Consider the following 19089-nt stretch of genomic DNA (forward strand, 5'->3'; position numbering starts at 1 on the left):
TTCTTGATAGAATAATTAATTCCTCAATCTATAGTGTGTTTCTATCTCCCTCCACACATATGAAAGGCTCCCCCTTATTCTTTATCCTAAAGGCAGGTTTTTAGAGACTTTTGTCTTTACTGAGGGACTTTTGGAGGGTGCATTTGAGATTCCAGCCTTGTTTTTTCTAGCGTGTAGGTTTCAGTGCTTTGGCCTTCTAAGGTCTAAGATAGAGACCTAACATCTGAAAGCTGGGAGGCCCCTTGGAGATCCCCATGGCCGTTCCTATGTGGTTGCCTTTTCCCGATTCATACGTGTCTCAACCATCCTGTCTTTCATGCTCGTTTCTCTATTCATATTCTAAAACAGAAAATTCTGCAATGTCAACTGTATTCTAGGATAGAGGCTCTTTTTTTTTTTTTTTTTTTTTAATTTTTATTTATTCATGATAGGCACACAGTGAGAGAGAGAGAGGCAGAGACACAGGCAGAGGGAGAAGCAGGCTCCATGCACCGGGAGCCTGACGTGGGATTCGATCCCGGATCTCCAGGATCGTGCCCTGGGCCAAAGGCAGGCGCCAAACCGCTGCGCCACCCAGGGATCCCTAGGATAGAGGCTCTTAATGAGTCAGGTAGTGTGAGCAGCACTCCGTGGTTAGTTAGTAACAACCAATGCTGGTCAACAGGGCCTTTGATTTCTTCTAGTCACCAGGGTATTATATACACTGAAGCAATTTAGGAATATTTGTGGTCTGCAAGCATAAAGCCATTTTCCAAATATATGGAAATTATAAATTGGGCTGAATTTGTATGCTGGAATAAATGGAATAATTGTCTGTATATAATGCACACAGAATTCCTCAGTGAAGAATTTTATGTCATACACCATAAAAGAGAGTTTCGTTGTTACTATTTATTAGTTTCACCGGGAAAGGAAATGCGCTTTATTTACAAAGACCAACTTGAGAAAAGAACGATGGTAAAACACAGGTCTTTAGAGAAGATCTGTATTACAGGCCCTTTTGTAGGGAAAGTAGGCTTTTAGAAACAAGAAGTGTGAGTCCTCATTATACTTTTTGTTAGCTTCGTGATTTCAGTGAATCACATTTATCTCACCAAGTGTTTTATAGCTTGTCAAGTTGTGGCAAGGACTGATTGAGGTCCTGTTTGAAGTGTGGGACCCTGTACAGATAATGGGGATCACTTCTCTTCTCATTAGACTTGGCAAACTCAATGCCACATGTCTTTAATGTCCACACACACACACAAAATTGGACCAGTAGATGCCTTGCTTTTAATTTAAAAGCCCATTTATAACTGGAATTCATTTCTTTGATGAATTGTATTTTTTTAAATAAAATGTCTACTTAGAAGACGAACATAAATAACAAAATAATTTTTTTAATAGTATGCCTGGTTCAAGAGAAGTTCAGATACAACAGGACTTGGATCACATCTCAGGGCTCAATGGGAATTCATTTCAATCTGAAGGTAATATTTTATCCTAATGAGTAGCACCTTAAAATAGAAACAGATAGAGGAATTCTGTTAGCTGTTTTTTTAAAACTGTGTAAATGCAAAGAATGTTTTTCTTTTTTTTTTTTGCTAATGCAAATGTAGGTTTATTAATGCATACTTGCCTTAAAGGTAGTGAAAAGCCAACACTTTAGATACTGTGCATTTGATGTCAGGGTGCAACTAATGAACACTGAGGACTATTTTATTTGGTCAGGTGGTTATTTATTTATTTATTTATTTATGAGAGAGAGAGAGGCAGAGACACAGGCAGAGGGAGAAGCAGGCTCCATGCAGGGAGCCTGATGTGGGATTCCATCCTGGACCCCAGGATCATGCCTTGAGCCAAAAGCTGACGCTCAACCACTGAGCCACCCAGGAGTCCCACGTGGTTCTTTCTAAAATCATAAATTAATTAGAGCCACCAATTACTGATAAGTGGGAAAATGAGGAGTTCTGGGATCAGACAGGAGTTGGGTTAACCTTGGGTTTCTTCACTTTCTGGCTGGAAGACTTTGGACAATTTATGTAACCATCTGCGTCACAATTTTGTCATCTGTAAAATGGGCCTAATGGTACTCTCGTCATGTAGCATTAGAAGGATTAAATGGAAGAACAGAAAGTGCCTAATACAGCTCATGAAATGTGGTAGCTTAGTGTTAATTCTTTCCAACGTTTCAAAGCTACCTCGAACAAATGAAGAGCATCTGAAAACTCCTGACTGATCAGGAGGTCGTCTGTCACCAAAGCAACTGAAGAGTTTATCGTTCTAACCAAGAGGAATCTCTAGCTGACCCTTCATAGGCCCCACAAGTTTAGCATGAATGGGTTAGCCCCAGTGCTACTGGGAAAATGCAATGGGAGCTCCACTGTGACTTTAATAACCTCCCCATGCAGATGTAATAGGGCAGCTTCTTAGACTTTGGGCAAACATGAAGGCCAGTTTTGTTTTACAGATGAAATAGAATATGAAAACCAAAAAAGGCTGGAGGAAGAGGAGGACCTAAATGTGCTGACATTTGAAGACCTTCTTTGCTTCGCATATCAAGTTGCCAAAGGAATGGAATTTCTGGAATTTAAGTCGGTAAGCCCCTTTTGAAGGAGAAACTAACAGCGACAAGATAATTTTGGAAATGAGATGTGCTTTCCTTTTTTCTTATTTTAACTGGTATCCCTTAAAGTCCATCGCCCCTCCTCTCCCTTCCCTCTGGCCACCCCCCTTTCACTGTTGGAGCGACCTAGAATGTTCATCACACCAGCTCTGGATGAATTATGGTGTGAAGGCCTGAGATCTCTTATTAGATACTGGTTATCACAGCCCTCCCAGGTGGTCCAAAGTCCCCTGACAGGAAGTTAGAACTAGGGGACAGTGTCAGCCATTCCTTAGCCAGTCAGCTCGGATTGTTCAGGCTGTGACCCTGGATAAACAGAGGCTCAAATACACTGTGCTCTGCACTCCAGGCCAGCCACCAGCCTCCTGCAAGAGAGGCCATTGCCTCTTCTGTGGGGTTGTGCGCTGAGCTAGCAGGATCCTTGTGTACCTGCTGGCCGTCCACTGCCAAGCCCAGATCCATGGGGCCATGATGTGAGGGCCGTGGAACCCTCTTCGGACTATGGCTTCTACCTCAGTTTTGCATTCTTCCTATAATGGCCTTTCAGCCCTGTTCTCAGACATTTCAAGGGTCTGCTGCCTGTGAGCAGATGTAAGGCATTCCTCGGGCTGCTTTCCATCCTCACTGTCTTAACGTTCTGTTACCTTCTGTGTACTTCCCAAACTCTTCCCTCCATTTTTCCCTTTGAATCGTTGCTTCTCTTTCCCCCCTCTTTCCTTCATGTCCCTCCCTTTGCCTCCTCTCTGCTCGTTCTCCCTGAATTTGGAGAGAATAATTTCACTTGTATTTTTTTCTTTAAAAAATTAATTTCTTTAATATATTGTCATAGGTCAGGTATGTCTCAGTTTGAAAAAGATTGACATGGGGATCCCTGGGTGGCTCAGCGATTTGGTGCCTGCCTTCGGCCCAGGGTGTGATCCTGGAGGCCCGGGATCAAGTCCCACGTCGGGCTCCCTGCATGGAGCCTGCTTCTCCCTCTGCCTGTGTCTCTGCCTCTCTCTGTGTGTGTGTGCTCTCGTGAATAAATAAATAAGATCTTTAAAAAAAAAAAAAGATTGACATGAAATAAATCAATAGCTTTGAAGAATAGAAAAAAAATGATAGTCACAATAGCAACCAAAGCTGTGAAGCATCTTGAGATAAACACAAGAAATATGCCAGATCCGCACGAAATGTTACTCAATGGCAAAAGAGAGGCCTGAATAAATGCGCTTTACCATGTTCACATAGGAGAGATTCAGGGATTATTAGGAAAGCCAATTCTGTCCAAGTTAATCTGTGTATTTAACACAACTCCAGTTAGAATCTCAAGGGTGGTTTTTCCCCCTTGTGGATCTTGAAAGTGCATGTTACCTTCTTTGCGTTTCTTTTTCCAAATGTGGGCCTCTTTGCTCAGTAGTTAAAAAACAAATTTCTGTCTCATGATATTTTCCCACCCCTCTTCTCAGAGGCACATTCTCTTCATCTTCCCTGTCTGCTGTCAGATTCCTCTTAAGTATCTATGGTTGGCTTATGTATAGTTCACCTGCTCGGCTATGGTAGTGCTCTTGTGTCTTTTTTTTTTTTTTTCAGATTTTATTTATTTATTCATGAGAGACACACACGCACACACACAGAGGCAGAGACACAGACACAGGTAGAGGGAGAAGCAGGCTCCGTGCAGGGAGCTCGCCGTGGGACTCAATCCTGGTTCTCCAGGATCACGCCCTGGGCTGAAGGTGGCGCTAAACCGCTGAGCCACCTGGGCTGCCCTCGTGTGTCTTTATAGACCTTGGAGGGCCTTGACCTTCATCATCTGGCCTGGTTTGCTGCCTGTCTTTAAAATAAATACACAAATGACTCACAACCAGAAGTCAAGGGGCGCTGCTTTCCCCTCCCCCCCCCCGTCTGCGCTTATTGTAATAAGATTTTTTTTTGAGGAATACCCAGTTTCTGAGACCCTTTACACCTTGTTTTCCCTTTACACCCTCTTCTCTACATCATGACATCACTGTCTCCTGTTTCTCTTTTCTCCCTACTTCTCTGGTAGCTCCTCGCTTCCACCGTAGGTTCTGTGAGTCCATCCAGCGTTACCCAGGCACTAACTAGTGCCGAGCGCTCTGCTAGGTGCTGAGATAGAGTCAGAGCTTATCACTGATAGGGGACAAAGAGACAGCAGACATGCAAGTCAAAGATGACACTGTAATATGGGAAATACTTGTGTTCCAGTAATTCTGGGAACCCAGGGGAGACATGGGCATATCAGAACTGGGGACAGCAGTGCGGGGCAGCAGAGGGTGCAGAAAAGGCTTGCGGAAGGAGCTTGTGCTTGGGTTAGAGGAGATTTCTGGGAAAAAGGAAAACCAGCCCAGAACAGGGGATAGATCAGGGAACAGGAAATCAGGAGGAAGTCTGTTGAGAAAGGTCACAGTGAAATGTATGGCATGTGGCTCCTTGGGCAACAGACAGAGTAGGGCCTGGTCCAGCAGTTACTTGGATATTCCAGGCTGAAGCTCAAGAGAGATGTCTGGGTTGGAAATAGAGGTTTGGTTATGGCAGTTGCATCTCTCTATTTGGATACAATGGCTCAGGGGTGGAACGAGAGGGCGCAGCCCTGGGGAATGAGAGCAGGCCGGCCTGGAGCCGCAGCGGGAAGCAGCTTCCACCAGGCAGTTGGAAGAAAACGGGCCGGCGACGTGCTGAATTCAAAGAAGGAGGGACCTGAAGGAAGAGGAACTGGCCCAGCAGTACCAGGTGCCGCCAGGAGGTCAAATCATATCTCAACTGGATCGGTGCAGTGTGGTTCACTGCAGGGCTTAACCCAAGCAGCTGGGCAGACATCCGGGAGGAGGAAAGCTGGGTGCAGGCCTGGTAGTAAAGTGGGTGAAGAATAAATGGTCTACAGGTAGCGGACATCACTCTCAGAGAACTGGAGAAGGAGGAAGGAGAGCTAGATGGATTTTAGTCTGTTGGGTTTTTGCTTTTAGTTTTTCCAAGATTGAAGAGAGCTCTTTGGACCTTTGCTACTAGTGCTCTGTGCCTTTGAATATCTTCCTTCTTAGAGTTAATTCTCTTACCATTCAGATTAATGTCATGTCATCTGTCTACCCAGGGGCTCCTAATTCTATTTTAGTCCATCTTCCTAAATTATTTTTCACTTTTTCGAAATATATACATTTTTTTGATAGTATTTTCATTGCCAAAGCTATTCTCCCATCAAAAAAGAGATTATTTTCTCCACCCCGCAGTAAGAGTGCTGGAAGACAGCCTCTGAAAATCCCTTTGGGAGCTCAACCCTGGGTCCTGGTATTGTGCTATTTATAGCAATACGCGACACCCAGCCACGCTTGATCTCCTTTCTAAGAACCCATCCTCTTGACCTCTGGGAATGTTCCATGAGCAACACAAGTGACCGCATCCACAGCAGGTAAAGAATTGGGCCATCTGTGTTCACTGTGTGTGCCACATGTCATGCATGATGACTGCTGGTGGTGGCCCAGTAAAGATAAGACACCTTGATGAACCATGCTTTCCTATCACCTGGAATTCCTACTGAACCTGAAACTGGAAGCAAGATTGCACTCTCTGATAACCTACATCACAGTAAATAACACTCCAATTTCCTTCTTTATAGTGTGTTCACAGAGACCTGGCAGCCAGGAATGTGCTCGTGACCCATGGGAAAGTGGTGAAGATCTGTGATTTTGGATTGGCTCGAGATATTATGAGCGACTCCAACTATGTTATCAGGGGCAATGTAAGGCCGCTATTTTGCACATATTTTTTTACTATTATTGTGTGTTTTGTCATTGTTACGGTAGACGTCCACAACCGCTGTAGTACATGTTTGATTTATGGCAGCATCCAAAACCTTCCTCACTGCAGTCGGCTTTCTTATGTTTTAAAGCCTTTTCTGGAGGATCCCTGGTTGGCTCGGCGGTTTGGCGCCTGCCTTTGGCCCAGGGCGCGATCCTGGAGTCCCAGGATCGAGTCCTGCATCGGGCTCCTGGCATGGAGCCTGCTTCTCCCTCCTCCTGTGTCTCTGCCTCTCTCTCTCTCTCTATGTCTATCATAAATGAATAAATAAATCTTAAAAAAAAAAAAGGCTATTCTGTAGCTTCAGGGAATATTCCAGTTATAATAAAAGCTGAGCAAAATAGCATCGCATCTGTCCTTGGGATAGTCAGAATAGATGAATTAGGGATCTTGGTCCAATCCACACTTAAAAAATCTCCTAACTTGAACTTACTTCAGTTCCCATAGCTATAAAGCAACCGGGGTCATATTTCCAATTATGGGAATTTGGCAGTAGCTACAATAAAGCATTTTTTAAAAGTACAACATATAAAAAAATAAAGTACAACATATAAATTAAAGATGAAATGTAAATTTTTAAAAGGCACAATATTTAAATTAAATATTCACTGATGAATATTCAGCATCTTATTACTATCACACAGGGAGACCTAAAACATGACCACTTGTTAAAAACAAAAAACCAACTAGGGACAGATGTGGGTTTTTTTGTTTTTTGTTTTTTGCTTTGGGTGGGGGATAGATGTGTTATTTAAGAATTATTGGAGGGACACCTGGATGGCTTAGTGGTTGAGCGTCTGCCTTTGGCTCAGGTCATGATCCCAGAGTCCTGGGATCAAGTCCTGCATCAGGCTCCCTGCAGGGAGCCTGCTTCTCCCTCTGCCTATGTCTCTGCCTCTCTGTGTCTCTCATGAATTTAAAAAAAAAAAAAAAAAACTTAAAAAAAAGAACTATTGGCAATACTAACTAGATGATAAAATTGCGTAGTGGAAAGAGTACAGCTTGTAAGAATCATACACCTAGAGTTAAATAATAGTAGCAGCAAGTCCTGATAGCGCTTACTGGGTGCTAAGCAGTATTCTTAAGTGCTTTACGTATATTGATTCATTTAGTCCGCAAAGTACCCACTTGTGGGTTGGGAGACCGAGACATAGAAATGGAATTCGCCCATGATTCCACAGCATGTGGACTAGAGAGTGAATGGTCTGAGCCCCAAGTCTGTACGTAACCACTATGACACATGCATCATTTCCCGTGATTATATGCTTACCTCACTGGTGTCTTGTGGGAACAAACCAATAAAACCAACATGAAAGCACCTGTCTGGTGTAAATAGCCAATAAATGTTACAAATCAAATTAAACTGTATTCCCATTAGAATCAAATAACCATCTCAGCTGATTTTAGATCTCTACTTCACTCGTTGGAGCTGAAGTCATAAATATGATCAAAGCTCATGTGTGTTTGTGCAGTTTTTACCTTATGAGCTGGTGGTCTCTTATGTGGGAAGATGAATTCCCTTTGGCACCTCAATTAATTCTTGTAATTAATCAAATTAACCAGACTGGCCTGTTTGATTCTATCAGCTCATCGGTTTGTGTAGGATTTAAAATAGTTTCTTTCTTGAGCTTCAATTTTCTTTTTATTATATTCCTAAGTAATCTCTACACCCAATGTGGGGCTCAAGCTCACGACCCCAAGGTCCAGAGTCACATTCTCAACCAACTGAGTCAGTCAGGTGTCCTTTGAGCTCTGGTTTTAGTTGGCAGATTAAACATACACTGTGAAAGGCTCTTTACCTCATGAAAAAGAAAATACTACAAAATTCTCTGTCCTAGTAACCTATCTGCTCCTGTGTCTTGATTCTAATCTGAGGCTGTACTAACTAAAAACCTGCCTTTCATGCTACTGGAAATTATTAAAGCCACAGAAGCCAGCCTGGTGTCATTTCTCGAAGTGATGACATATGCTCCCCTCACCACATTCTTGTAGATGGCATTTCCACTAACGTTCTTCCAAGAAATGCTTTAACAAAATATTCCATTAATTCACTAGTATTTACTTACCTCTGGGCGACTGACTAGTTAGTCCTTTATGGGAATTATCTATTGTTTAATTCACCCAATCCAAGCACAAGGCTTTGTTCAAGATGAGTTTTATTTATTTTTAAATATTTTATTGTTTATTTATGAGAGACACACACAGAGAGAGAGAGGCAGGGACACAGGCAGAGGGAGCAGCAGGCTCCATGCAGGGAGCCCGACACGGGACTCTATCTTGTGTCTCCAGGATCATGCCCTGGGCTGAAGGTAGCACTAAACCGCTGAGCCACCCAGGCTGCCCTGTTCAAGATGAGTTTTTTGTTATTTGTTTTTTTAAGATTTTATTTATTTATTCATGAGAGACACAGAGAGAGAGAGAGAGAGAGAGGCAGAGGCACAGGCAGAGGGAGAAGTAGGTTCCACGCAGGGAGTGCGACATGGGACTCGATCCCAGATTTCCAGGATCACGCCCTGGGCTGAAGGTGGCGCTAAACTGCTGAACCACTGGGGCTGCCCCCAAGATGAGTTTTAAAGAGATAGCCAGCTGTGAGGCGCACCTGGGCGGCTCAGTTGATTGGGCATCTGACTCTTGATTTCAGCTCAGGTCATTATCTTGGGGTTGTGAGACGTAGCCCTTTATGGGACTCCAAGCTGAATGTGGAGCTTATTTACGATTCTCCTCTCCCTCTGTCCATTTCCTGGATTGCATGTGCTCTAAAGAGAGATAGAGAGAGAGTGAGAGAGAGATCCAGTTGGGTTTTTGTTTTTGTTTTATCTTTTTGTAAGGCTATTATGTTAGAATTTTGATTTGAAAGTGGAAAACTTCCACTTGAGAGATAATTTTCTACATTAAGCATTAAGAGTGCCTTTTGGAAGAAAATAAGTTATATTACCTAGCTAATAAGAGAAAAGAAATACTCTTTGTCATTCAGTCAGTTCCCCACTGATCACCTTTGGTCTCCTTTTGGACTCTACACAGGCCCGTCTGCCTGTAAAGTGGATGGCCCCTGAAAGCTTATTTGAAGGGATCTACACCATAAAGAGTGACGTCTGGTCATATGGAATATTACTCTGGGAAATATTCTCTCTTGGTACGTTTTGTACTTTGCTGCCATCCCTTGATCCCTCTGCACCCCCTCCCCATTCCTAAATCAAAGAGGGTGTGATATGGCCCTTCTAATCCTCACAAGAGCTAACTAATCTGACTTCTGTGCCCCTTCTTGTTTTATTTGTGGTGTCTTCCCCAGAGGCCTATACCTGCTTCAGAGCAGGAGCCGTGACTTTCCTCACCCCAAGCAGTGCCTGGCCCATGGGAGCTCTCAGGTCATGCTAGATAATTGAATGAATTAATAAGCCAATGAAATGATTTTATCCTCCCTAATGTTTTCCTCAGGTGTCAATCCTTACCCTGGTATTCCAGTTGATGCTAACTTCTATAAACTCATTCAAAGTGGATTTAAGATGGATCAGCCATTTTATGCTACAGAAGAAATGTAAGTTCAAATCAGACTGTACAGTGGCTGAAATCAGTTTACAGTCTCTCTAGTTCTGAATGCATGACCCCCAAAACCGTAAAACTCTTTGATGCAAAAATCCATATGATTCCTCTTTAAAAACAAAAAAAAGAAAAAGAAAAGGAAAGGAAAGGAAACTTCCTTTACCTTTTGGGGATTTCTGAACAAAACTGCAGATATCGTGAATTAGGAGCTTCAATTCTTTCCCTGGAAGGATCCCTGAAGGCAATAAGACTCCATCTCCTGATTTCTGGTCCACATTGTACTTTTAAAAATGCATTTCTGTCCATCACCTAATTTGCCTTTTCTGGTGTGAGTTGAAAATCTTGTGGAGTACTTGCCCCAGAAGAAGCATGTCACAGACCATGAGTAGCTCCACAAGAAGAAATGGTGGGAAATGATCAACTTTTTTTTCATTCAGATTTCCTCATCTTACCGCTCCTTCTCTTGCTTTTACAGATACTTTATAATGCAATCCTGCTGGGCTTTTGACTCAAGGAAACGGCCGTCCTTCCCCAACTTAACTTCCTTTTTAGGATGTCAGCTGGCGGATGCAGAAGAAGCGGTATGTAGCTGCATAATACTTTGTAAAGCATCATTAGAAAGGAAAGCAGTGACTCACAACACACACTGATGTCCTAAGAAGCAAGGTGTCACTATCTTTCTCATCACAATTTGTCTTGGTTGCCCTTTGAAAGTTGTATGGAGTGAGACATATTTCTTGGTAGGTGTTCTTGGGGGAGGGGGGAAGAAAGCTTTTCCCAAAGATTTCAGTTGATTAATTAAGAAATTAAATGTTTTTAAGTGTCCAGTGCTTCGGACTAGACAACTAAATAAAACTTAATCCGTGACCCCCACTGACCTTTCCTAATTGAACAAAAAGCTTTATTATGAATAATCACACAACCCAGTCATATAGTACAGCAGAGTAGAAAGAACATTGACTTGGAGTCGTGAGAGTCTAATTCCCAGCTCTACCATTCTATCTCCTCATCGCTATATGAATTATAGCAAATCATTTTACCTCTCTGGCTCTTACGTATTACACCTGTAAAATGGTTTGCCAAGGTAGGTGGTCCTTGAGCTCTGGGAACTTGGGCTCACTCTGCTGACTAGTTGTCTAGTCCGAAACACTGGACACTTAAAAACATTTAATTTCTTAATCCCTCAGTAAACCACCTGGTGTAGTGAATGGAGCCATCCCCTAGAGGAAGTGGACAAAGGATAAGACCTTGAACCCTCAATACCCAGGTTCACATCTTGGCTCCATCATTTACATCTTATAGGCCTCTATTAAGTCACTTAATCTTTTTTGGATCTGTTTCCTTATCTGAAATGTAGGATTAACAATTAACAGTCTTGGGGCACCTGGGTGGCTTAGTCGATTAAGCATCTGCCTTTGGCTCAGGTCGTGATCCTGGGTTCTGGGATCGAGCCCCATGGCGGACTCTCCACTCAGTGGGGAGCCTGCTTCTCCCTCTCCCTCTGCCTACCTCTCCCCACTTGTGCACTTTCTCTCTCTCTGTCATGCAAATAAATAAAATCTTAAAAAACAAAAAATCTTACTTTACAAAGTTGTAAGGAGTAGGGTGTATGTGAAAAGACTTAGCACTTAGCAGGCACTTGGTAGTTAACCAATAAATGTTAGTTACATAGGAACCTCATTGTTTAAATGGATTGTTCTCTTTTTCTAAATTATTAAGAGTCCATTTTCAATTCTATAGTCTCTCCAGAGACCTGGGTGCATGGTATATGTCCTTTCCTCCTGGTAGGATGTTTAAAAATCACATTCAGAAACTAAATTATTCTCAGGGAATTAGGCCAAAAAGGTCGAGGGAGATGGAAAGCCTCAAGGCTATTGAGCAGATAGCCTGGACATAGTTAATGACCCTATAAGATAGTGACGCCTGAGTGTCTCAGCGGTTGAGCATCTGCCTTTGGCTCAGGGCAAGATCCCAGGTTCAGGGATCGAGTCCCACATTAGGTTCCCTGAAAGGAGCCTGCTTCTCTCTCTGCCTATGTCTCTGCCTCTCTCTCATGAATAAATAAATCTTTAAAAAAAATGACCCTATAAGATTAACTGAAAAAAGAGTTAGAAAGAGAAACAAGAAATGAACTGTTGAGGTAAAGAGAAAGGGCCATGTAATTTTTATTCACTGGGCAGCTGGGGAGGATTCATAGGGGTGTTATTTGCACTAAGCTGTGAAGAATGAGTAGTATGTTGACTCTTGGTAAGTGGAGGGTTAGTCGGTGTTCCAGGCTAGATGAGCAATATAGATAAAGGTTCAAAGTTGAGAAAGTCGAATGGAAGATAAATGTTGTGGCTAAAATAACAGGGCTGGTGTAGGAATATGGAGAAAAACAAGACTGGAAAGGTAGTGGACCAGGGTGCACTATCTGTTACTGCTCAAAAGCTCCTTGGCTTTGTCCAGGACTACCTTGTCTTGGAGTACAAGTTTCCTTTCCTGTTCTCCCACCCACAGGATGTCCAGATCCCCATCCCTCTGTTCAGGGGGCCTTCTGGGTATCAGGAGTTGTTGAATGGTGAGCTCTCCATGGGTGATGATTCAGCTGAGGGTACCTGAGCTCAGGAACACCCCCCCATCTTTCCCCCACACCCCCATTTTCTTCCTCTCTGCTCCCTGACCCTCTGTCATGGAAGGTTCTTTTTCCTACCAGTATCAGAGCCACTGATAGCAAACTGTATCTTTTTCAGGTAAGTTAGATAACAGCATATCCTCTCAGTGGGATTGATACACCAAGAGAGGACCCCCTTAGCTGGCTGGGGCAGTAGGCTCCCGGCTAGTGGCCTGGGGAACAGAGCAGAGATTGGATTTCAGTCCCCACTTGCCTGTTTGGCTGGGCACCTCTGAGCAAGGTGGAATCTATGCAACCATGCCAGACAACTCTGCCCACTACGAGCAAGCCCTTGGTCCTCCTCTGTTGCCACTCCATGCATGCTTTCCCTTCTCACCTCCTAAGCACAGTCATATCTAGTCTCTTGGGTGGGAAGCAGCCCTGCCAGCATCCCTGGGGTAATCTTTCCTGGTATGCATGTGAATACTTTTTGAAGAGTTTTTGTTTTTGCTTCATCATGGGCTAGGGAAGGAAAATGGCTCTCCAGGAACAAGTGAGAAGGAGAGAAAACATAGGTTAATGCTCCTAAATATAACTCAACTCCAGTGGTATGGAGTTAGAGCAAGGAGACCACTGAATAACGTGCTAAGGCATAGTTCAAACAGTGGTGAATCAATGAGGATTTTTTAGAATGGACAAAAATACTTCAATATTTGTCTTGGTGACCCAGATCCCTCCAAATGGTGACAGATATTAACTAGGCTTATTGTGGTGATCATTTTGCAATATATACACATACATGAATCACATCATACACCTGAAACTCATATAGTTATATATCCATTATACCTCAGTTAAAAACGGGATGGGGGAGGCACCTGGGTGGCTCAGTCGGTTAAGCATCTGACTTTGGCTCAGGTCATGATCCCAGGGTTCTGGGATCAAGCCCCATGTCAGGCTCCCTGCTCAATAGAGAGCCTGCTTCTCCCTCTCCTTCTGCCCCTCCCTGCTGCTCATGCTCCCTCTCTCTCTCTCTCTCCTCTCTCTCTATCTCAAATAAATAAATAAAATCTTAAAAAAAAAAAGAGCCAGATCAAGTATTCTCTCCTCTCCAAAGATCTAGTCTGATTTCTGAGTCTTTGTAACACTCTATAACTGTGAGACTCAAATGATGTTGTACGATACTTTTGTTTTATGGGTCTGTCTTTCCCATCACTAGACTTGGTTCATGAGGGCAAGGAGGTTCACTGCTCATCTTCACATCACCTGATGCAGTCCCACAGGCAGGAGACGCTCTTTATTATAATGAATGAGTGAGTGCCTTTCAGTGAGAGGGTATGTCAGAGGTCACATCTGTTTTTTGTTCACTGTTACATACTCGGTGGCTGGCATAATTCTTAGCCTATAGAAAGTGTTAAGCAAGTATTTCTGGAAGGAGGGAAGGGAGGAAGGAAGGATTGAAGGAAAGAAAGGAGAGGAAAAGAAGTATAAAAGTGAATTTGAGAAAGCAAAAACCAAACTGTGGAAGTAAGGACATCAGTTAAGAAGTGACTGTGGCAACAGAAGTGAACAAAGATGAGGGGGTGAACCAGATGGTGGCGGGGGCAGGGGGAGATGTGCAGAAGGAAGGGGCCTGAAGTCACATCACCTCTCCTCTCCTATCAGTGCCCACAAATTATAAGAAATATATACTTATAATAAATGTATTATAAACAAGTCATACATTTATATATTATAAATAAATACAAATATAAAATAGATATAATATAAATATATATAAATACCTAATACCTATATACAAACACATACATATTTTTATTATACTTTTTTAAAGAAGTGAGGCTATAACTGCCTTTGAAAGCCAGAAGGAGATCTTTGTGGACCAGAAACTGTGGAAAACCCCTGAGACAATGAAAGCAGTTAGAACTGAAGAGGGAAGACCCACAACAGAGGACTCTTTAAAAGAATAAGGACAAGTGCTTTCCTAAAGGGTGGGGAGAAGTCTGGTGGGATCCTGCAGAAGTTCCACAGTGGGAGCAGTCACACTTAACCGTGTGACATAACAGTTAACCATTACACATAAGAATAAAATAGGTGTTAAAAATGTGAGCATAACTGCTGTGAAAACAGAAATATAATCTATAATCTCAGGTTCAGTGTAGAAGAAACAAGGACTGTAGAGAAACCTCATCAACCCGACAAAACGGGGAAGAGAGAAACAAAAAGCATTCATGGAAATAGAAAAAAAAGTACAAAATGGCAAGATTAGTAAGTCCACTTAAGAAAGAGAATTCCATAATAAATGAGACTGTTATCACATAAGTCACATTTACTAACCTTAGTGCGGGGCAATGAGAAATCACCAGTAACACCCAAAAAGCCCCAGCATCCTACATCAGAAAGTAACACTGAGGCTTCTTACAGGAGTCTTTGGTTCACAAGAAGGAGGAAGAGGAAGGAAAAAGACATAAACATAGACCCTGCTTATTAAAACCTGTAGGAGTCAGCCAAATTTATAACTCTAAATTCATTTATTAGAAGACAAAAAAGAATAAGAATGAATGACTTAAACTTTCACCTCAAGAAGCTAAGAAAAAAATGAAGAATGAAGAAAAGGAAGAGAAAGAACAAAGCAGAAGAAAACTAATAGAGGGGCACTTGGGTGGCTCAGTCAGTTGAGCATTGGACTCTTGGTTTCAGCTCAGGTCCTGGTCTTGGGGTCTTGGAATCTGTGCTGAGTGTGGAGTCTGACCAAAATTCTTTCCCCTCCCCCAACCTCCCATGCTTGGGCTTGTGCATGCGCTCTTGCTCTCTCTCTCTCAGATAAGAAAAAAATAAAAATAAAAAGAAGTAATAGAGATATAGGCAGAATTAATTAACCCGAGAGTAGCCCCCAAAACAAAGTAATAGTGATGATCAGGAAAAACAAAAGTTGTTTTTTGAGCTAATAATAGTAGTGATTTAATGGGTAACATTTTTTGAATGTTTGTTGTGCACACTACTGATGTACTACCCATAATAACTCATTTAATTCTCACATCAATCTCACAAAGTAAGTCCTATTATTACCTCTTTTGGAGATTAGTAAATTGACATACAGAGAGGTTCAATGGTTTGCCTAAGGTAACACAGTAAATGTCAGACTTAGGATTTGAATACAATAGTCTGGATCTACCTTACACTGTATATTACTATTTATATTAATGCAGCATACACATATACCACTAATGCATAAAAATGAAGAGAACAATTAAGAAAAAAGAGGAAGCACAAATGACTGAATAAAAAGATACAGATAGAGAAGCCATTTTAAAAAGTGTAAGAAAATCATATGCACCTCTTTATATTGATACACTTGAAAAACTAGGGTTTCAAAACTTTTATAAGGAAAATGTACTTGAGTATTACTTGTGCAATTTAAAAATTCATTTAAAAAATCGCTTGAAGGGGAGAAAGGGTTGGGAGGTATAGGCTTCCAGTTATGGAATGAAAAAGTCACAGGGATGAAAGGCACAACAGGGGAATATAGTCGGTGGTACTGTAATAGCACCGTATGGTGACAGGTGGGAGCTCCACTTGTGGGGAGCATGGCACAGAGTTGCACAGAGTTGTAGCATCACTATGCTGTACGCCTGAACCTGGTGCAACATTGTGTGTCACCTATATGTCAGTAAAACTAATTAATTACTTATATAAATAAGAATCACTTAAAGAAATGGACAGGGAGACATTAAAAGCAGTGATGTACCAGAATGGCACCCAGTCTCCGACTGGCTGTGGGAGTACAGAGATCATAAGGAAATGGTTCTGAAAGTTCTAGATGGTGAGACTGGAGGACTGCACTAAGTGAAACTGTAAATACAGGGAGGAGAGAAGGTTTGGAGATCAGAGAGAATGGACTCAAGTGTGGAGCTGTTGGATTTGAAGTGTTACAGGCTTCCTCAGATGATTAGAAATTCAGTGCTAGAGATATACACTTGGTTCAGTAGGTCATAGTCAGCTGCTTGGCCCACTTTACAAAAACGATATATTGTTACTGTTCATCCTTAAGGGTAGAGGCAGATGGTTATTGTGAAGACCAGGTTCAAAAGGATATTTGTGTCTGTTTTCCAGAAAGAAAGAAAAATTAAGAGGAGGGGGTAGTCCATTCAGTTAACACCATAACTGACTGTCAAAACAAACACAAAGAAATACACAGTAATGAGAAGTGGGGAGAGGAAAGGAGTCTGTCAAACTCACATAAGAATTCATGATCTCAAAAAAAAAAAAAAAAAAGAAAAAGAATTCATGATCTCTGAGGGGCACCTGGATGACTCAGTGGTTGAGTGTCTGCCTTCGGCTCAGGTCGTGAACCCAGGATCCTGGGATCCAGTCCCGCATCGGGCTCCCTGCGGGGAGCCTGCTTCTCCCTCTGCCTATGTCTCTGCCTCTCTGCGTTTCTCATGAATAAATAAATTTTTAAAATCTTAAAAAAAAAAAGAATTCATGATCCTCAGGAAAAAAAATGCAGAATGCATGATCCCTACATCATGAAGAGGTCTCATAAATAACAAGAAATACCTGGATAGCCCAAAATAACAGGGCAAAGGAGAGAAGCAGACTGACTATTCACAATGAAGTGCAAATGTTCATTCAATATAGAAAAAGATGTTTGACTTTACTTATCATGAAACATGCGAGCAAGGAAGTAAAACCTTCTCTGGACAAAGGGCTAGAGCCGTGAGCGATAGTCAACATCCTTACTGCAAGGCTCTGGAGAAAAGAGTGTTGTTCCCAGACACAGCTGAGAGGAGCAGAAATAAGTAAAGCTTTCTGCAGGACAGCCTGGTGATGCACATCACCATTCAGATGTGGAGGCCCTTTGACCCAGCAATTCCACTTCCCCCATTCATCCCAGAGACAGACAGGGCCAGTGTGCACTTTCCAGTGCATGTTATGTAACCAATTCATCAAAAGGTCAGTTGTGGTGCATCAGTACTATGGAATGCTAGGCTACTATTAAAAAAATGAGTAAATAAAAAAATAAAAAATAATACATATTAAATAAATAAATAAATAAATAAATAAATAAATAAATAAATAAAAAGATGAGGGGCACCTGAGTGACTCAGTTCGTTAAGTGTCTGCCTTGGGCTCAGGTCATGATCTCAGGGTTCTGGGATAGAGCCCCATGTTGGCTCCCTGCTCAGCGGGGAGTGTGTTTAATCCCTTCCCCTCTGCCCCTCCCTCTGCTTGCGTGTGCTCTTTCTCAAATAAGTTTTTTAAAAAAGGTAAATGTACTTATATTTAGTCAGTAGTGAAAATATGTAAAATGCAAACAACGTATTAGTAAATCAAAATAAGGTTCTAAAACACAGTCTACACTCTGAACCTACTGACCCGAAATTGTGTGTACACAGCAAGCTATAATGGTGGCTACCTCTGATGATTTTAGCTTTACTTCTATATATCTTCCTATATTACTTAAGATATCTATATGAATGTGTGTTGACTTAATCAGACAAAAAGTAGTGCTGTTTTCATTTTGGAAAAACATGTTATTTATTTATTTATTTATTTATTCATGAGAGACAGAGAAAGGCAGAGGCATAGGCAGAGGGAGAAGCAGGCTTCCTGTGGAGAGTCCTGCCCAATGCAGGACTTGATCCTGGGACCACAGGATCACGACCTGAGCCAAAGGCAGATGCTCAACCACTGAGCCACCCAGGTACCCCTAAACAGACCTCTTTTAGTGGTCTTTCTCTTGTATGGTTTTACTATTCAGCTTTAGGAGTTCTAGATTGAGACTTTATATCCAAGAGTAGAAACAATGATTGAATAAGATGTTTGACTATGACTTGATTTCTCCATTAATAAATGGGCCAAATTTGCTTTGTCAATTAGTATCTTCTAAGATGATCTTCTAAGACTTATGCATACTAAGTAATTTGCAATGTAGCCCCTTGACATGTATGTTGTAATCAGTGTTCTTTTTCCCCCGCATTCAGATGTATCAGAACATGGATGGCCATGTTTCAGACCGTCCTTCCGTCTACCAAAACAGGCGACCTTACAGCAGAGAGGTGGATTCAGGGCTACTTGCTCCACAGGCTCATGTTGAAGAGTCCTAGAGAAACAATGTAGTCTGAAGGACTTCCTCCCTTCCACTCCCACTTTAAACAGGCTATAGATTACCAAACAGGATTAATTTCATCACCAAAAGAAAGTATATTCTCAACTGCTGCTTTGCTGGACTTTTCTCTAGAAGCTCTCTGTATTTACTCTTGTTTTCAAAGGAACTTTTGTAAAAACAAATCATCCTTTGCACAAGGCAGGAAGAGCTGATAATTAACTTTACTGGAGCATCTACCTACATCCAAAGGCCTTCTTAGGCTGGCTTGAGTGAAAATTGTGTACCTAAGGTATAGTATATTCTTGTAAATATATAAAACAAAAGCATTTTGCTAAGGAGAAGCTGATATGATTTTTTAAATCTATGTTTTAAAATAATATGTAACTTTTTCAGCTATTTAGTGATCTATTTTATGAACGGAAATAAAAATCTCTTCTATAGAAA

The 19089-nt window shown here is 41.8% G+C and overlaps 1 protein-coding gene across 11 annotated transcripts in view; it reads left to right on the forward strand.

Moving 5' to 3' along the window:
• Positions 1 to 19089, forward strand: part of FLT3 (fms related receptor tyrosine kinase 3) — a 119897-nt gene extending 100808 nt beyond the window's left edge. For 10 of the 11 annotated variants that reach the window (XM_072795637.1, XM_072795638.1, XM_072795635.1 and 7 more), the window contains 7 exons: positions 1387 to 1469; positions 2450 to 2577; positions 6219 to 6341; positions 9422 to 9533; positions 9836 to 9935; positions 10416 to 10521; positions 18521 to 19089. In XM_072795637.1, the coding sequence (XP_072651738.1) occupies positions 1387 to 1469; positions 2450 to 2577; positions 6219 to 6341; positions 9422 to 9533; positions 9836 to 9935; positions 10416 to 10521; positions 18521 to 18643 (775 nt within the window). In that variant the 3' untranslated portion in view covers positions 18644 to 19089. Of the gene's footprint in view, positions 1 to 1386; positions 1470 to 2449; positions 2578 to 6218; positions 6342 to 9421; positions 9534 to 9835; positions 9936 to 10415; positions 10522 to 13752; positions 13819 to 18520 lie in introns of those variants that run through there. The other variant, XM_072795641.1, reaches the window with a different exon arrangement.

Source organism: Canis lupus, chromosome 24, assembly GCF_048164855.1.
Source record: "Canis lupus baileyi chromosome 24, mCanLup2.hap1, whole genome shotgun sequence".
In the NCBI taxonomy this organism is placed as follows: domain Eukaryota; kingdom Metazoa; phylum Chordata; class Mammalia; order Carnivora; family Canidae; genus Canis; species Canis lupus.